At 40.5% G+C, this 18,693-nt stretch overlaps 1 protein-coding gene across 1 annotated transcript; it reads right to left on the bottom strand.

The window, feature by feature from the left end:
- Window positions 1–1,820: 1,820 nt before the first annotated feature.
- On the bottom strand, window positions 1,821–2,768 carry LOC126692851 (dirigent protein 22-like). Its single transcript, XM_050388650.1, has one exon. The coding sequence runs from the start codon at window positions 2,564–2,566 to the stop codon at window positions 1,979–1,981; it is 588 nt and encodes a 195-aa protein (XP_050244607.1). The 5' UTR covers window positions 2,567–2,768; the 3' UTR covers window positions 1,821–1,978.
- Window positions 2,769–18,693: the final 15,925 nt, after the last annotated feature.

Raw genomic sequence — 18,693 nt, 5'->3', positions numbered from 1 at the left:
TTCATTTTTCCTCTTTGGTTTTCTTTTCAGTCTTTCTTTCTTTTCTCTCTAATTTTTCCATGTATGCTCTTGTTTTCTATTTTTCTCTTTTCTTTCTATCTCCCCTCTATTCTCTTTTCTACCTCCTTTTGTTTTGTTCATGGCTATGTCCTCATATACTGTTTGCCATTGTGTGATTTACCCCTTTTGTCCCTTAATCGTTTTTGGCTCCTTATGGGCATCCCTCCAGGACTAGCCACCAGCCTACTAGCTGTCTAGCCACTACCTCTGCTCAGAGTGTCTTGTTTGCACCACTCTCCATTTCCAAACAAAATTACTTATCTTGTTTCTTACCTCTCTCCGTTCTTGTTTCACCCATATGGATAAGGATTAAACTTGCTCTTCACCTACCTCTATGGCATGCATCAAGTGGTCCCAGCCTATACTTACCTCTTTTGGGTGAAATGCTATCCCAGCAGGACATTTCCCCCAATGAAGCTTAAGTGGGAACCCCAGAATAGACCCCCTTTTCTCCCCACCGCCAAACCACACCCTCTAAATGCCTCGACCCATGGCCCACCTCCCATGTATTGGCTAGGTACAAGTAGGTGGTGCCTTGGCCCTTTGTGCATGCTCTCACTTCGTCTGAATTTTTTTTTCTTTCTGGCCTTCACACCATTTCTACTGCTTTTGCGTTTTGTTTGATTCTGCTGTATGTGCTAGTTGATGTTTATCTTTTGTGGCGTGAAGGACATGTGGGCTTTTGGGCTCATATCTTCTTCTTTTCATCCCTTCTCAAACTGGGTATTGCTTGGAAAAGGGCCTTCTTCTTTCTACTAAGCCCGTGTTTTCCTTCTCTATGACCGTGGGCCCTTTGGCCACTGATCTTGCCATGTCACTTCATTGTGCCTTCCACAATTTTACCTATCTTTTTTATATCTAAATACCCTGTGGGCTTGTGGGCTGATGTTCCTATCATGTCAGCCCATTCCTCCATCAATCTTTTGCTCAGGGCCTCCTTGGCCCACTTTCCACATTTTTACCTCTTTTGGGCTTGTTGGCCAACATTCCTGCCATGCTAGCCCATTTTACCACTTCATTCCTTGGGCTTTCTCGGCCCATTTACTTCTTCTTTACCCATTTTACTCCTATGAGCTTTTTACTAAATTCTTTGGGCTTTGGCCCATTTACTACATCCTCACCTCTTATTACCCTTTTGGGCTTATTGGCCCCTAAGCCAGCCCATTGAGTTTACTAATTCGCTCCCTGGGTTTCCCCAGCCCATTTACTTCTTCTTTGCCTCTCATTATTTCCATGGGCTTACTACTTCATTCCTTAGGCTTTTTCGACCAATTTATTCTTTTTTTACCTCTTTTTATTTTCATGGGCCTGCTGGCCATCGATCTTGCTGCTTCAGCCCGATGGGCTTGTTTTCTTGTTTCTTTATCGTTTTGCCCCTCATTCCCCTTCTCATCTTCTCTATTGTTAGGCTTCTTCTGTTATTGGGCCCTTTGTCAAAAATGGGAATCAACAATTTTTTATAGATCATTTAATTGTTTTCAATCTCACAATTTAAACGTGACTAAACACAAAACTCAATAGACAAATCTAAAATTAAAATCATTGTGGCATCCGTAATATGTTACAAATTAAATCAGCTTCCAAATTTTGGTTCTGTGATGTTTAGATTGGATTGTCAAATTAGACAAATAGGCATTTCATATACATTTGACATATCTTAAACAAAATCAAAAGTTCCCAATTATCTGACAATACATTCAGCCAATGGTATTTTATTTTTCACCAAATAAAAAAATGGAAGAAAACCATGGGTAGCCATATAACAAGTGAAAGGCTCAATAAATATATTCACGCTCAAATCAATAAGGGCCGTGTTTATTGCACATATGTGCAAATACACTAAAATCACGACTTAAAGTCACATTTTCAACATTTTTGCTGTGTGTAGAACACATTGTGTGTAATATATTTTTCCCAATCAATGATGTAAGACATAGACATTATACTCCACAACAGTGTCCCCAGTTTTGTTATCAAACGTGTAAGTCTTGGCCTGAGCATACCCACGAGCAAACCGGAAAACACCACTCCCACCAACGATCGGCATCTCCCTGACGGACGAGGATACAGTGTTTCTCCCTAACAAACTAAGAGTACTACCGTTATACTCTCCCTCTGTGAAAGCAAAGTTCATAACCATCAACAATGCTGATTCACTTTGCGACGCGAAGGTATAAGTTCCTTGTGCTTGTCCAACAACTTTAGAGGTATTTTCTGGGAGGAGAGTCAGCGGGTCATCGATCACCACCACAGCTCCAAACCCCGTTGGGGATGTGTTTGTCGTGTTAGCTTGTGCTACTCGTACAGCAGTAGGTTTGGGGCCACGAACAATTTCTTGGAAGTAGAAGTGGAGGTGGCTTAGCTTCTGTTGCTCAAGTCCAAGTGATGAAGGAGGTAAATTTTTGGAGAAAACGGGTGCTTCATCTGCGATGACATAGGTTGAGAAGAAGAAAATGGTGAAGAGCATAAAGAAAATGGATGTGGGTTTTGAGAGGGTTTTGGCCATGGTGGGGAGTAACTTGCATAGGGTTTTGGAGAAGAAGCAAAAGTTTAATCTGTGTAAAGTTGTGTGCCGGAACCTTTACGCATAATCATATCATTATGGGTTTAAATCGTTTGTTTATGTAATAGAGAAGCGTGAAAAGATTAATGCACTAATAACATACACAACTGACGGAGTAGATATGTATATTTTGGCAACAATAAAATATGTAATACCCAATATATATATATATATATATATGTGTGTGTGTGTGTGTGTGTGTGAGAGAATATCATTGATAATTTGATATGCTTGGATTCCCATTAATTCAACGTCTGACGTGTTTTATCGTCTAATATCGCATTCGGTAGTGGTTACTTGTTACTATCTCAGTTGGTGGTGTATTTGACCGACCAACGCAGAACTTAAAAACTCTTTTAAGTTAAAAGGAATCACTAACCAAAACCACATAAAATGAGGGGGTCAATAAAACGCAATTAATAACTCAATAGTACAGTGTTAGATGACACTTGATAGGACTGACGAACTCTTTCCTTGGACGACCTCATCAAATACATTCATCCACCTTGACACGACATGAACGAAGGCAGGTGAGTCATTAATAAGAGAATTCAATATTTTGGACAGTTACCAACTAGCTGTCAGACCATTGGAGGCTCATCAAAACTCTCATTAATAAGCCCTAAGGCGTTACAGGAAGAGTACTAAAGCCACAATTAAGGCCCCAACGGCTAGGAACTACGAAGCTATACATGCACACTCATCAGAAACAAACAAGGTACATAGATACACCCAAAAATACTCTTACATAGATACTCTGATATTCAGAACTTTCTTGTTTCTCTCAAAAAGCTTCTATACACTAATTTTGGTATCAGAGATGTTGTGGTAGGCACCACACCGGTGACCATCTTAGGAGAGACTTTGTTCTACGTTTGCAAGGATAGTGGCGAGGACTCAGCTCCATCTGGATGAACCAACAAGACTGACGATTTACACATCATCAGTTTGGCGCCATTTGTGGGAACGACATTTTCGCACTTAGGTTCGAAAGCGTAGTTCCAATCAATTCCCAAATTCAGATGGAGTCCAACCAAGATTCCACAACATTAGCCCTGCAAATCTAGACATTTATAGCTAGCGTGAAAGAACTCACCAGACAGAATCGGGAGATGAGGCTGCAACTTCAACAAGAGGAGAACCAGTCTAGGACCAATCAGGAAGACGAAGGAGATAGCAACCGAAGGAGTGACTGTCGAAGACCAGCCACTCCAAATGGACCAAACTCGAACCTTCTTAAGGAAATGAGAAAGGAGATGGATGAGCTAAAGAACGCCATTAAAGTGAAAACAAAGCGAAGCTTGGATAGAATGGTCAGAACAATAGATTCACCTTTTATAGCGGCAGTCCTGGAATGCCCAGTGCCGTTAAAATTTCATCTGCCTCAGCTTGAATCGTTTGATGGACTTAAGGACCCCGTGAACCACCTCAACACTTTCAAGACGACATTAGGCCTCCAACAGCCCTCAGACGAAATACTGTGCCACTTTTTCCCAACCACTCTCAAATGAGCTGCAAGGGAGTGGTTCATGAAGTTACCAACATCGCCCATTGATAACTTCGAGCAATTGGGCAATTCCCTTCTATGCCACTTTATCAAAGGATAGCACTCGAGGAGGACAACAGACCACTTGCTCACCATCAAGCAAGGAGAGAAGGAGACCCTGAGGTCGTACGTGAAGCGTTTTACTCAAGAAACCTTGGAGGTAGACGAAGCTAATGACAAAGTGCAGCTAACAACCTTTAAAGCTAGATTGAAATCCAGGGAGTTCGTGGTCTCACTCGCGAAAAACCCTCCTAAGACGATGGCAGAGATGCTCCTGAAGGCACAGAAGTACATGAACATCGAAGACGCCTTAGCCACAATAAAAGACGTAGAGAAGACCAGTAAAAAGGGAAGGAAGACGACCGAAGAGGATGAAAAAGGGAGCATTTAGATCATCAGACTACCGATGAAGGTAAAAAGAAAAATGAAAAAACTCCACCAATGGTAAAATTCACACCTTTAATTATGCTAGTTGACAAAATTTTGGCGCAAATTAAAGATGAGCACTACCTCAAATGGCCAAGGCCATTACATTTGTTGCCCAACATACGTGAGAAGAAGAAGTATTGTCGTTTCCACAAGGATCATGACCATTACATAGAGGATTGCAGAGATCTAAAGGAGCAAATAAAGGAACTCATATGAAAAGGAAAATTGCAAAGGTTTGTGAAGAAGGGAGAACCTAGTAGGTCTACGGATGATAGCAAGGACAAGCGCGAAGCCTCACCAAGGGACGAGGATAACGCGTCCCAACGTCCGCCAAGTGTGATCAGGGATATAAAGACGATCATAGGCAGGCCATCCACAGGCAGATCGTTCAAATTCCTTAAGAAATCATATCAGAGGCAGGTGAACAGCGTCCACAGAATACCCCCTTAAAGTAAGACAAACAGACAGTGACCTGTTTTTCTTGGAAGAAGATGCTAGAGGAGTGAAGTAACCTCATGACGACCCCTTGGTCATAATGCTCACGATAAAAGGATCCAATACCAGGAGAATCTTCGTGGATAATGGCAACTCCGTGGACAACATCTACCTCTCCATTTTTCAACAGTTGAAGCTAGATCCAAGAAGGCTATGCCCTTTTAAGTCTCCCCTCGTCAGCTTCAGCGGGGACAGGGTGTATCCCAAGGGCATAGTGACATTAACGGTCATAGTAAGATCTTATCCACAACAGTTGACTCGTCAATTGGATTTCTTGGTGAAAGATTGTCTCTCTTCATATAATGTGATCATTGGAAGGCCTACACTAAACCGCTAGAGGGCAGCTATGTCCATCTATTGCCTGAAGATGAAATTTCCAACGGAAAACGGTGTAAATGAAGTAAAAGGAGATCAAGTATTGGCTAGGGAGTGCTACCAAGCAGTGTTGGTAGCCAAGGAAAACCATACATGGATGATCGAGGAAAAAGAAGAGAAGAAGCTGGAAGCCTTGGAAACTGTGGAGCTACTAGACGGGGAGCCAATGAAGACCATCAAGGTAAGGATGACCATGAGTGCAAACACGAAGAAGAAGCTAGTCCAGTTCCTTAAGGAGAACCTGGACATTTTCGTGTGGAGCCACGAGGACATGCCAGGCATATCCCCGAAGATTATCCAACACAAGTTAGATGTGGACCCTGAGAAAAAGCCCGTCTAGTAGAAACGTCGAGTGTTTGCTCCAGAACGAAACTAGGCGATCATGGATGAAGTAAATAAGCTACTAGCAGTAGGCTTTATCCGTGAGGTCTACTACCCAGACTAGTTGGTTAACGTTGTTCTCGTAAAGAAGGCAAACGAGAAATGGAAGATGTGCATGGACTTCACAGACTTAAGCAAGGCCTGCCCAAAGGACAACTTCCCCCTGCCGAGGATAAATCAGATGGTGGATTCCATTGCAGGGCACAAGCTCCTGACTTTTATGGACGCATTCTCAGGGTATAACCAGATAAAACTGGCAGAGGAAGACTAGAAGAAAACTGCCTTTATCACAAGCCAAGGGCTATACTGCTACAAGGTGATGCCCTTCAGGCTAAAAAATGCAGAAGTAACCTACCAGAGGTTAGTAAACAAGATGTTCAGTAAACAAATCAGGAGGAATATGGAAGTATACGTGGACGACATGCTCGTCAAGAGTAAAAAAGAGTCTACTCACCTAAAGTTAAACCCCAACAAGTGCGCTTTTGGGGTGGCGTCAGGGAAGTTCTTGGGGTTCATGGTGTCCTAGAGGGGAATAGAAGCAAACCCAGAGAAGGTGCAAGCCATACTGGAGATGGCGTCACCCAAGACCGTGAAGGAAGTCCAAAAGCTCATAGGAATGATAGCAGCGCTCAACAGGTTCGTCTCGAAAGTAACGGACAAATGCCTGCCCTTCTTCAAGACACTAAAGTAAGCCTTTCTTTGGACAGACGAGTGTGAGAAAGCCTTCCAGGAACTCAAGCAATACTTGAGCAATCCACCCCTCTTGAGTCAGTCCAAGGAGGGAGAAAACCTGTATTTGTACTTGGTAGTGTCAACTACAGCTGTGAGTGCTACGTTGATTCAAGAATAGTACAAAAGACAGTTCCCAGTCTACTATGTCAACCAAGCCTTCCAGGGGGCAAAAGCCAAATATCCACGGATAGAGAAGATTGCATTCACTTTGTTTGTCGCTTCATGCAAGGTGCGCCTTTATTTCCAAGTGAATCCCATCTTGGTAATGACGGACCAACCTATAAAGAAGGCAATGAACAAGCCCGAGGTTGTAGGAAGGATGATCTAGTGGGCTATAGAGCTCAGCCAATTCAACATAGAATACCACCCCAGGACAACTATTAAGGCATAGGCATTGGCAGATTTCATCATTGAATTTACAATCCTCGACGACAAGGGGGATACAGACAAGACAGAAAGATGGACGATTTAGACTGACGGCTCGTCAATCCAAAAAAGGGGCATAGTAAGGGTCATTATCATTACCCCGAATGAGAGACGCTCAAATACGGAGTTCGGCTAGCATTCTCGGCCACAAACAATTAAGCTGAATACAAAGGAGTACTGATAGGATTAAAGGTCGGAAAAGCACTAGGATTCAAAAGCTTGCTCCTCCATAGTGATTTAAAGCTCATCATAGACCAAATAAAGGGGGAATTCGAAGTAAATGAGGAGAGGATGCAAAAATACCTAAAGTTGACGAAACTTTTGACACAAGAGTTTGATTAGGTAGAGTTCACACAGATCCCAGAAGCCGGAATATGGGGGCAGACGAGTTGGCGAAACAATCGTCGTCAAAAGTAGGACCAACGAGTGAAGATATAGAGATTGAAGTCTAGAGATGCCCCAGCATCGAAAAAGGCCACACCTTCACAATCCAGAGCGAAAGCAATTGGATGACCCCAATCTTATCCTTCCTTCAAGATGGAAGGCTCCTATAGGACATTGAAGAAGTAAGGAAGGTCAGGAAGAGGGCAGCAAGGTTCATGATCTTGAATGATACCTTGTACAAGAGAGGCTTTTCCATGCCCTACTTGAGGTGTGTCAACGAGGAGGAAGCCAAATATGTTTTGAAGGAGATCCACGAAGGAATTTGCGGAGATCATGCAGGCCTAAGATCCCTGATTAGTAAAGTTATCCAAACGAGTTACTTTTGGCTTACCCTACGGAAGGATGCAAAGGAGTTCGTCAAGAAGTGCGATAAATGTCAGAGGTTTGAAAATGTCCAGCGCATCCCATCTGAAAAACTGACAACAATATCCTCCCCATAGTCATTTGCTTAATGGAGACTTGCTATCGTCAACCCATTGCTCCAAGGTAAAAGACAAGTAAGATTTTTACTAGTTGCCATTGATTATTTCATAAAATGGGTTGAAGCAGAAGCACTATCAACCATAACGTAGGTGAAAGTCCAGAACTTTGTGTGAAAGAACATAGTCTGCCGATTTGGGATACCACGAACGATCATATCAAACAATGGGCGGCAGTTTGATAGTCAGGAGTTCTGCTTAGGGCTAGGAATCAAGAACTAATTCTCATCCCCTGGTCACCCCCAAGCTAACAGCCAGACGGAAGTGACGAATCGGACCCTGCTCAAGGTCATCAAAGCTCGACTGGACGAGGCAAAGGGTGGGTGGCCAGAAGAACTGCCCAATGTTCTATGGGCATACAAGACTATTGCAATAACCCCAACAAAAGAGACCCCCTTTATTCTCACCTATGGCACCGAAGCAGTAATTCTAGTCGAAGTAGGAATCACCAACTTGAGACGAGAAGCTTTCTACGAAGGCAACAATGATGATCAACTAAGAGTCATTCGGGATTGTTTGGATGAATCCAAAGACGGAGCATCCCACAAGATGGGGAAGTACCAGCAGAAGATGTCCGAGTACTACAACAGAAGGGTGAAGCTCAAATGACTTAATATTGGAGATCTCGTCCTACACAAAGTCACGCTTGCCACCAAGAACCTAACCCAGGAAAAGCTCGATCCAACTTGGAAGGACCCTCAGAGTCACCCATTATTCTAGGCAAGGTAGCTATCACCTGGAGACGTTGGACGGGAGGAAACTACCACGACCATGGAATATTAAGCATTTGAAGCAATACCATTAATAGATGTAGTGTGATAGGCCACAAACTGAATGACCCCTTGTGATAGAAATTAATTAATTAATTAGCCAAGTTATTAATTAATCAATTTATCATGCAAACGCGTGGTAGCACAAACAAATCACCAATAAACTAATTATTCAGCGGAAAATAAATAACACGGTAATTTGTTTACTAATGGGGAAAACCTAACGGCAAAAATCCCACCGGGTGATTTTCAGGTCACCACTCCCAAAACTTCACTATTATCATAACAAGCGGTTACAAGTAAAGGAATCCCAAGTACCTTACCCACCTACAATTGAACCCTTACCCTAATACCCAATTGGACTTGTTCTGTAGTGACAGTTCCCCTTTCTAATGCACGGCTCCCAAGTACGTGACTAACTAATTGTGCGGATCCCAGTACGCGACTTCAATCATCAACTAAGAAGGTCGTTGGCTGCAAAGTTCTTCAGTTCATCCACACGATGAAGATCAAGAAGATGCTTGGTCACAAAACTCTACAGTGCACATACATAGTAACTTCTTCAAGAGAAAGAGATGAACTAGGGTAAGAACTTCGTCTTTGGTCACAATTTGCTTGAACAGAGTTTGCTCAATACTTGTGCAACTTCTGAACTGTTTGATGGCCCTTAAAACAATCCTTTTATATGTCTAGGGTTAGAAGAGAAGAAAGCCCAAATACATATACACGGATCCCAAGAAAATCATATCAGAATTCTGAAATTCTTAAACCTCGACAGATAGGAGGTGTCGAGCAGCTATCGAGCACACGGGATTTGAACAGCTTTCTTAAGCTCGATAGATGCAGCTGTCAAGCTTTAATGAATTTGCACTATCAGCTTGTTTTCTTGGACAGACTTGAAGGCTTCAACACTTGATCTTGAAACATGGTTTCTTGAAGTATTTAAACACATCCTAAATCTACCCAAATACAAGTAAAGTGTGTTTTGTCAAAGGATTAGCCAATTACATAAAATCATGACATATGTTCTTAACATGTGAACCACATATGTCCTAACATAGTGGATGAATGTATTCATGTTTGACATAAAGCAATAAAAGAACTATTCAGCCAATGTGATGCATGTTTAATAAATAAATAAAAATTGCTAAGTAATAAGATTCTACCTAGATGGATGTAAGTTACTAACAGATCCAAAAATAACAAGATCCCCTCAATGGGTGTAAGTCATAACAATTTGCTAAGTAACAAGATTCCACTTAGACGGATGTAAGTTATTGACGAATCAAAAATGACAAGATCCCTTCAATGAGTGTAAGTCATAAAAATTTGCTAAGTAACAAGATTCCACCTAGACGGATGTAAGTTACTGACAAATCCAAAGATGACAAGGTTTCATCAATGGGTATGAGTCAAAACAAAACTTTTGACTAAGTAACAACAACTCACACAGACGGATGCAAGTTACTTATGCAAAAAAATAAATAAATAAAATAATTAAAAAATTTTAAAAATTTAAAAATTTTAAAAAAAATTAAAAAAAAAAAAAAAGATAACAGAAGGAACGAAGCAGACGGGGATTATATGCAATCATAGAGTATCATGTAAGGCAAGAAAATAAACAAGTATGAAATTACTATTATAATTGAAGGCCCAAAAACAACGGGCAACCATCATTGTTTCAACATTATAATTAAAAGCCCATAAACACTGGGCTAAAAACATTGTTCTTAAATTAGAATAAAAACATTGTTCTGGAAGTAGAATAAAAAAGCCCAAAATACACTGGGCACCCAAAAAAAAAGGAGATTACAAAGAAAAAATAGACGAACATAAGTAGGTTCAAGCATTGGTAGCTGCATCATCACCAGCGCGAGGCGAAAGAGCACTCTCAAGAGCATCACCCTCAGGAGCTGTGGACTAGGAGGCTTCATTAGCTACCATTTCTTTGTCCACCTTTTCCATATCCAGGTTCTCTAGATCCACTCTGGTGGGGTGCTTGATGAAGTATCACCTCAGGAGCTCAAATCCTTTATAGTACCAACTGAAGAGCACAGTGTTGTACTCCTCAGTCTGCTGGAAAGCCTCAACAATCTTGGCAGCAACGGTCTTGATTTTCTCCTTCGTGGCCAGGAGTTGCTCATCCTTTTCTAGAGTCAGTTGTTGCTTAGCTTTGAGGTCCTCCCCCAAGGCCTTAGCCTCTTCCTTGATGGTGTTGGCCTCGTCCATGGCAACAATTAGGTCCTTCTTCAGTTTGGAGTTCTCCGCCTCCAGAACCTCCATCCTGTACATCACAGATGCAACCTTCGCCTCCTAAGTAAGATACTCCGAGGTGATATGAAGACTCACCCCCAGCACCTGAAAAGAAAATTAAAATTTTCAGGACAATGCAAAAAGAAGAGAAAGAAAAGGATGAAATTGCACAAGTACATTACCTAGACGAGTTTGTGGATATGACAACTCACAACCTCATTGGAGGGTGTGCCAGAGAAGACCTTCAATTCCTCGATAGTGACGACCTTATATGCCCTCACCGCGAGTCCAATGTCGTCCCAAATGCTGGACGAGTGGGAATCAGCCTTCTCCTTCCCCTTGTCGGCCATGCGTGGCTTCTTCCGGATGGGAGTAATCTCTTCCACCGAGGTAGTCGGAGAAGCTATCCTCGTCGTTTCAGTACCGGGTGCAGCTAGAGTGACAGAAACTCCCTTCTCTACGACACGCACTGTCCTCTTCTCGAGATTGGATAGAGGCTCGTTCTTCTTGGACCTCATTTTCGCATACATGTCTTGGTTAAATTTAGTCGTCATTCCTGCAAAAAGGAAACACTTGTTATTAAATTTTTTTAAAAAAAAAATCAATGACAAATTAAATAAAGTTCTTACTTTTCTTCTCTTCAATCTCAATAGTGTGCAGGACAAAAGCGGAAGGCTCCGAGCCAAGGCAGTACAAAGCTAAAGTGCAAGGATCGACCAAATCGTCAAAATCGTCAATTTACTTCGCGTACTCAATAGCAGCCTCAACAAGTTGCTTGTACCTGCTCTTAAGTTTGGGCCGTCTCTTAACTGCATGAGACAACGAACAAAAGAATTAGTAACAACAAAATGAACACAAAAAGAATGAAGGACAAAGGACTGGTAGAAATAACGACGCATCTAAACTCGAGGTTCTCCATTGACGGAGCAACCTAGGGAGATCACCCCAAACCTCATCAAAGGAAGTCTCCCACTCATCCCTGAACACAAAATAGAATTGGGACTTCCAGTATCTAAATGATGAGGGCAGGTCCTGGATGATCCTAGTCTTCCTCTCCCAAGGCACCAGTTCGTAGTACCCATGTTCCTTGGACTCCTTTAGACAATACAAATAAACAAGCTCGTCCACCTTAATCATATCTCCTTCAGTAGCAACCAGCCATATCTCCATATAGCTGACCACTATCCTCCATGAATTGGGCATAAGTTTCCTAAAATGGCCTAGAAGCTCTATAATAAAAGGGTGGATAGGGAATCTAAGCTCACTCAGGAAGGCAACCTCATAGAAGCATACCTCCCCAGGTGAAAAGTGACAAGCTCGTTCCTCCCTGTGAGGAAGACAAACCCTAACCCTATCAGGAAATTGGAATCTACCCCTGAACCTGGAGAGCATCTCATTGTCTAGACTACACACCTCCCTAAAGGCATGGAAAGCCCTAACCTCCCAAGGGACGGAGACTGCAGTGTCTTCCTCCACCTCCATAGCATCATCGCTAGATGACAACCCAGTCTCAAGCTCACTTGATCTCACTTCAAACATTGCTCCTTGCTCACTCACTAAACCCTCAAACCAATCAATTGACTGACAGAGCAAGGGGAGCAAATCAGCCAACGCAATGCTTAAATACTACCCTCAAAGACAAAGTTTTCAACTAAAGGGAAAAAGGTACTGGAAACACCTAAATAAGCCCTAAACGCGCAAAAAGGAATGAAATTAAGGGGCAAGCTACCTTAACTTTAGAGCTACTAACCATGGAAAACTAGAAAACAGAGGAAGAGAGAAGATAATCCTAAAAGCCCCAAAACAGAAAAGAAATCAGAAACCAAGCATAATCTATCTATGACATAAAAAAGCGAAGGAAAAGGGAAAAAAGAGACATACCTCAAAAGAAGCAACCACATAATGCAAAAGCTCAAAGAAAATCGCAAGAACATATTGGAGAAGAAGAAGCACAAAGCAATGATTGAGAGTTGGAAAAAGTGAAGGGGAAAGTGGAAAGAAAGGAAGTTTAAAAACTAGGCACAAAAAACTGAAATTCAATGGGAAAACCAAGAGTCACACAAATGGGGCATTAACTCCACTGGTAAGAACACACCACATGGCCACAATGTGTGTGGCGCCACCACTACACATTGAATGTGGAACAAAACCCCAAAAGCCATGTCTGGTCAAAAAACCTTTCATCTTCTGATGGTCGTCTTGACATGCCACGACGACCACAGAACCTGAGGGGCAGCTAATGGGACTGACGAACTCTCTTTTCTTGGGCGACCTTATCAAATACATTCGTCCACCTTGACACGGCATGGACAAAGGAAGGCGAGTCATTAATAAGAGAATTCAATACTTCGGACAGTTATCAAGTAGCTGTCAGACCGTTGGAGGCTCATCAAAACTCCCATTAATAAGCCCTAAGGCATTACAGGAAGAGCACTAAAGCCACATTTAAGGCCCCAATGGCTAGGAACTACGAAGCTATATATGCACACTCATTAGAAACAAGGTACATAGATACACCCAAAAAACTTTCTTATTTCTCTCAAAAAGCTTCTAGACACTAACTTTGGCATCAGAGACGTTGTGGCAAGCACCACACCGATGACCACCTTAGGAGAGACTTTGTCCTACATTTGTAGGGATAGTGATGAGGACTCAACTCCTTCTGGACGAACCAACAGGATTTACGATTTACGCATCATCAACACTCATGACAGAGCAAAAGATATGAAATTTCCAAGTCAAAGGTGACCCCCTACCCACTAATTTAATGCAAAAGTCCGTGGCACTCAGGATCGTGCGATGACTGATTAAATAGCATATGGTTCCTCATCAAAAGATAGAAGATGATGATAATGATCATAAAGGTCCAAAAATCTGTCTGGGCTCAGTTTAATCATGGCCTCATCAGACTCAATTGATGGTTTTCACAGTACTAATGAAACTCAAAATATAAAAGACCTATTATATATTCCTGGATGAAATCGACATTCAAACAAACATGCCTATTGTAAGTGGGATGGCAACTTTTGCCCACCCCACCCTTGCTTCTTCCCACACGGTTTTTCCTTGCCTCTCATAGGTGGAGGGATAGGAATGAATATATACTTTTTTGACCTACTTACATTGCAATATGTGGAAGAAAGTGGAAATTATTTTTGATATAGCTAGGTAATGTGATTTTGTTATTATTGTATTAAGAGTTTGGATTATGCTATTATGTATTATAATATTAGTATTAAATACATGGTTTGTATTAGTACTAAATATTTTAATGCATGGATATTAATTAAGACTCTTTTTTTTTTTGGGGTGATATTTTCTTGTTAAATACTTTGGATAATATTATTCGATCCTTAATAAAAATTATTTTTATTTGATGTGATAAATTTATTTGTAATTTTAAGTATATTTATATTAATGAAATAATTTAAAAAAAAATTGTAATAGGTGTAAGGTGGGGCAAATTGACACGAAGTAGAGTTTTGCGGGGCCCTATGGGGTAGAGATGGGGCAAGGAAATTCGCCCATCGTGCGGAGCGAGGGACAGGACAAAACCATGTGGGACAAAAGTGAAGACTCCATTCTTAGGCCCCGCCCCACTTCATTGCCAGCAGAAGCTTGAACCAAGAAGAATGGTGTTAAATAAATATTTTAAATTCTAATATTGATGATATTTGAACTTTAAAAAAAAATAAACTAGAATAAAGTTATAAGGATATTATGGAAAAAACTACAAATATCTTTTTTTTTTAATTGTAAAATTTAATTTTTTTTCCCCTACTTAGAAAACCTCCTAGTTTTGCGCATAGGCGCGCACGCACACACAAAATGCTATTCTAGGATGGGGAAAAAGCAAGAGAGAAGAAGTTCATGGAAGCATGTAATGTGTTGTCCCTTTATTCCCCTTAAAGCTTCTTAATGATACAAAATCATTAAAGGACTAGTGTGGCTAGTCGAGTCAGCTCACTATTAAAGTTGTTATGTGATTGTGCATGGTGATTGAATGATGAGCGGAAGCATGAAAGAGAGCGCACACAAAAGCGTACGTGGTTCAGCCTAATGGCTTACATTCACAGTAAAAAACCCCTAACGACTACATTTTCCATTAACCTCTTCAGTTTAAAATAAACTCAATTTAGAGTTTATATACTAGAGTATACTTGACTAACCCTAAGTTAACCATAGACTAACCAAAGGTTAATTTGCTAGGTCTATAATTGTATGTGCCTACAATTGGTTTGGGCCATAATATATCTAACAATCACTATTGGGAAATATAATTGGACCAAGATGGGTCCAATTACTCACATCTCCCACTTTCATATAATGTACATATACTTGCCATGCATCTCTTGTGCTACTCTAAACTCTATTCATATTGGTAATTTGTTATGCCCCTTTAAGTACCCTTGCAGAAAAAAAAAATGTTTGGGAGCACTATTGAAAATCATTTAAGGACCAAAATAGAAATATCCTTTTTAAGTGTATTATTATAACCAAACTCATTTGGTAATACCAAATTAAGCATTTCTACTCTCTGCTAAGTCTAATAACTTAAAACTATGCTTAACATCCACAAACTTGATGTAACCATAGTTATGTTGCAACATTCAAGAAGTTACACAACCTTATGATAATAAGTACAAACACATCACAAATGTGTTACTAAATAGTTTTCCTTTTGCCCTCATGCTACTTAGTTCTCGCCTAGTCCCTTTCCCAACAATGTTACTTTAGACTGTATCATTCAAGATTAATGTAAAGTTGTGATTTACAACTATATAGTGTTGGCTTTAATTCCATGCCAAATTTGATTGTAATTTCTTAAATCATTTTCCCTATATGTATGTGGGTTTATTTGTAAGGGATAAGTGTGAGAGATCGGTGAAGAAGAAAGCTTTCAAAGTTGAATCAGTGGATTACGCGACTACCTCGTGAGAAGCAACCCGCGAAAATGCCATGTGTGGAGCACATGACTGGAAGATGAAGAGTTATGCCAGGCTGTCAATTTCACGACTGTCTTGCGAGAAGGGCCAACTTGCGAAGGACCCATAAAAGTTTCTGTTTGGCAAAAATTTATGTTTGCCTTACCAATTCTTTACCCACACTATATATACCCTCATTACCCACAAATTGTAAGGAGTACTTTTCAGTGAGAAAACCCTAGCAAATACACTTGAGAGTTAGAGATTGTTATATCCACAATCATCTACACATTTCCTTGTGGTTTTCCTCAACTCCTACCTTTCCATCTCTAGATCTTTAAGAGGTTGTTAGCCTAAACACTTACCACACCCATTCTGAGTGTTAAGTGAGATTTTGGTGCTGTTAGGAAGAATTGAAAAGAGCCATTCATTGGCAGATGCAATTGGGCTGAATTGCGAGATCCGGAAAGTTAGAAAAGACAAGACTCCGAGAAGTCTGTTGGAAGCAGAAGCTTGGAGGGCTCAAGTACATAGGGTGAACTCGGCTTGGAGGATCTTTTGTTATTTGTTCAATGAATGCCTATTTATTTGTGTGATTGTACATGTTCAAATGTGATATGTGTATACTCAATTGCTTAATGACCAAACCCAAAAAGATTTTTGAGTATTTTATATGTTTTCTAAAGTGTTTTTGTATAACATTTTTGTGTTAAGAGTTTTTCCAAAAAGCCAAATCAGTTTTTGTTGAAAAAATCCTTCAGAGGCATTTTCACAAGTAAGTCGCGAGTAAGTCTTCTCGAAGCCTATCTACAAAAATGAGGAAGCCATTTTCAGTTCTTCCTAAAATTTACACAGAAAGTTTCGCGACTCTTTCACGAGAAGAAGCTTCCCACGAAACTACCCTTGTGCATATTGAAAGTTCAAATAGTGTGTAAAACACCAATAAACATTTAAACCCCTAATTTAAAATTACCAACACAAGCGTATAAACAAACAATATATGTGCAGAATATGAATATAAGCTAAATCCAAATTGGTAAAACACCCTAATCCATATTTAATTACAACCATAGCAGCAATTAAATTATAAAGAGTAAGGGAAGAAAGATGCAAACACAAAGATAACATGGCGATGTGTTATCAAAGAGGAAACCGAAGTACTCGACGAAAAACCTTTCCGCTACCCTCCAAGCGGTCAATAATCCACTAGAGAATGAAGTTGGGATACATGAATAGCAAAAAACCCTTCAAACCTAATCTATCCAGTGTACCTAAGACCTCCAAGCTTTTTGCTCCAACAGGGTTACGCCAAACCTTGTCTTTTCTAGTTTACTGGATCCCGTAATAGCCCATTGCATCAACCAAAATGAATTGGTCCTTTCTAAATTGCTTCCCAAGCACCAAAATACCTCCTCACTGATATGAGTATGGTGAGATAAGGATTTGGCTAAATGTACCTCTCAAGGATATGTCAATGGAGAGGGTGAGAGTAGAAGAATTTGGAGAATCAAAATATGAAGATTGTGGATGAGTCAATCTTGTTTTTCTCAAGGGTTTCTCTCTCAAAATTCTCTCTGGAAGCTTTCTACATTTTGTGGGTATAAGGGTATTCATAGTAGGGTGTATGAGAAATGCGAAAGGTCAGTTTTCATCAAACAGGGCATTCTGGAAATTCAACCTTGCAACTGGAAAGAATCGTGAGTCTGAGTCACGAGCTAAACTGCCTGACCAGACTAGAAGTTTTTTCCTATAGTGCTATAGCTGGTGTGACCCTTCAGCTCCCCCTGCATGCTTCACACGTGTGCCATTCTGGGGACTTACCAGTCACGAGCCAATCGCGAGACTCCCTTGAATTGCACATTTCTTGAGATTTCTTCACACTTTCTCACACACTACCCTTACATGATTCCCACCTAAATACAGGGTATCTAATTGCTAAATTACAAGCAAATTTGGCATGGAATAAAGCTAACACATGATTGAATAAATTCAACCTTACAATCTCCTCCTTTGGCTATTCCGTGACAAAACCCTAAAACAGACTCTAGACTTAACATGTGAGTTGGGAACAGTTGCCAAAACTCACTCACACCTAACTCTAGAACCTGTGAAGCTCTTGAACCACACGAACAAGTTTTTCCTAAAAACTATAACACAAGACAATCATTGTAAGCAGAAATCTTGAAATGCATATGAAACAAGCACAATGCGATCAAGTAGTAAAGACAAAAGCAATAAAGCATAACTTGACCAAACAAGAACAATCACTATAAATAGTTATCACAATGATCACAATGATCATTCACACAAGGAATGAACATTTGGACATGCAAGTTAATAAACTCAATGCAAAGTATCATTTGCATGTCCCACACTCAACCGATATAAAAACACAAGGTAGTTGCATCAAGGATATAAAATCCAACAAGGACACAAGAGTGATGTACTAAAGAAAATGCATAACATTAACTGAAAGTACTAAACTACAAAGCAAAGGTACAAAGAAAAATATTTTAAATAGCTAAGTATTCAAGTATTCACAACACAACATAGTCAAGAAGTAGAAAACCAAGTACAAGAGTTATAGAGTTCAAACCAAAGTACTTAATTGAAACTAAATCCAAACATAAACACCATAAACAATATAAACTAATAGTGCTTAAAATTTCTCCCCCTCAAAATGATGCTCCCCTTCAAGAGCTACTCCTACTCCATATCTCCCCCTTTTTGACCAAAATGGCCAAAGGGCTAGGGCTGTGCAGTGAAGATGTCAAACTTGGCTGAAAGCAAGTTAATCTGGTCTTGGATAGCAGTC

This window comes from Quercus robur, chromosome 7 (assembly GCF_932294415.1).
Source record: "Quercus robur chromosome 7, dhQueRobu3.1, whole genome shotgun sequence".
In the NCBI taxonomy this organism is placed as follows: Eukaryota; Viridiplantae; Streptophyta; class Magnoliopsida; order Fagales; family Fagaceae; genus Quercus; species Quercus robur.
This window is presented reverse-complemented; position numbering and strand designations above follow the sequence as displayed.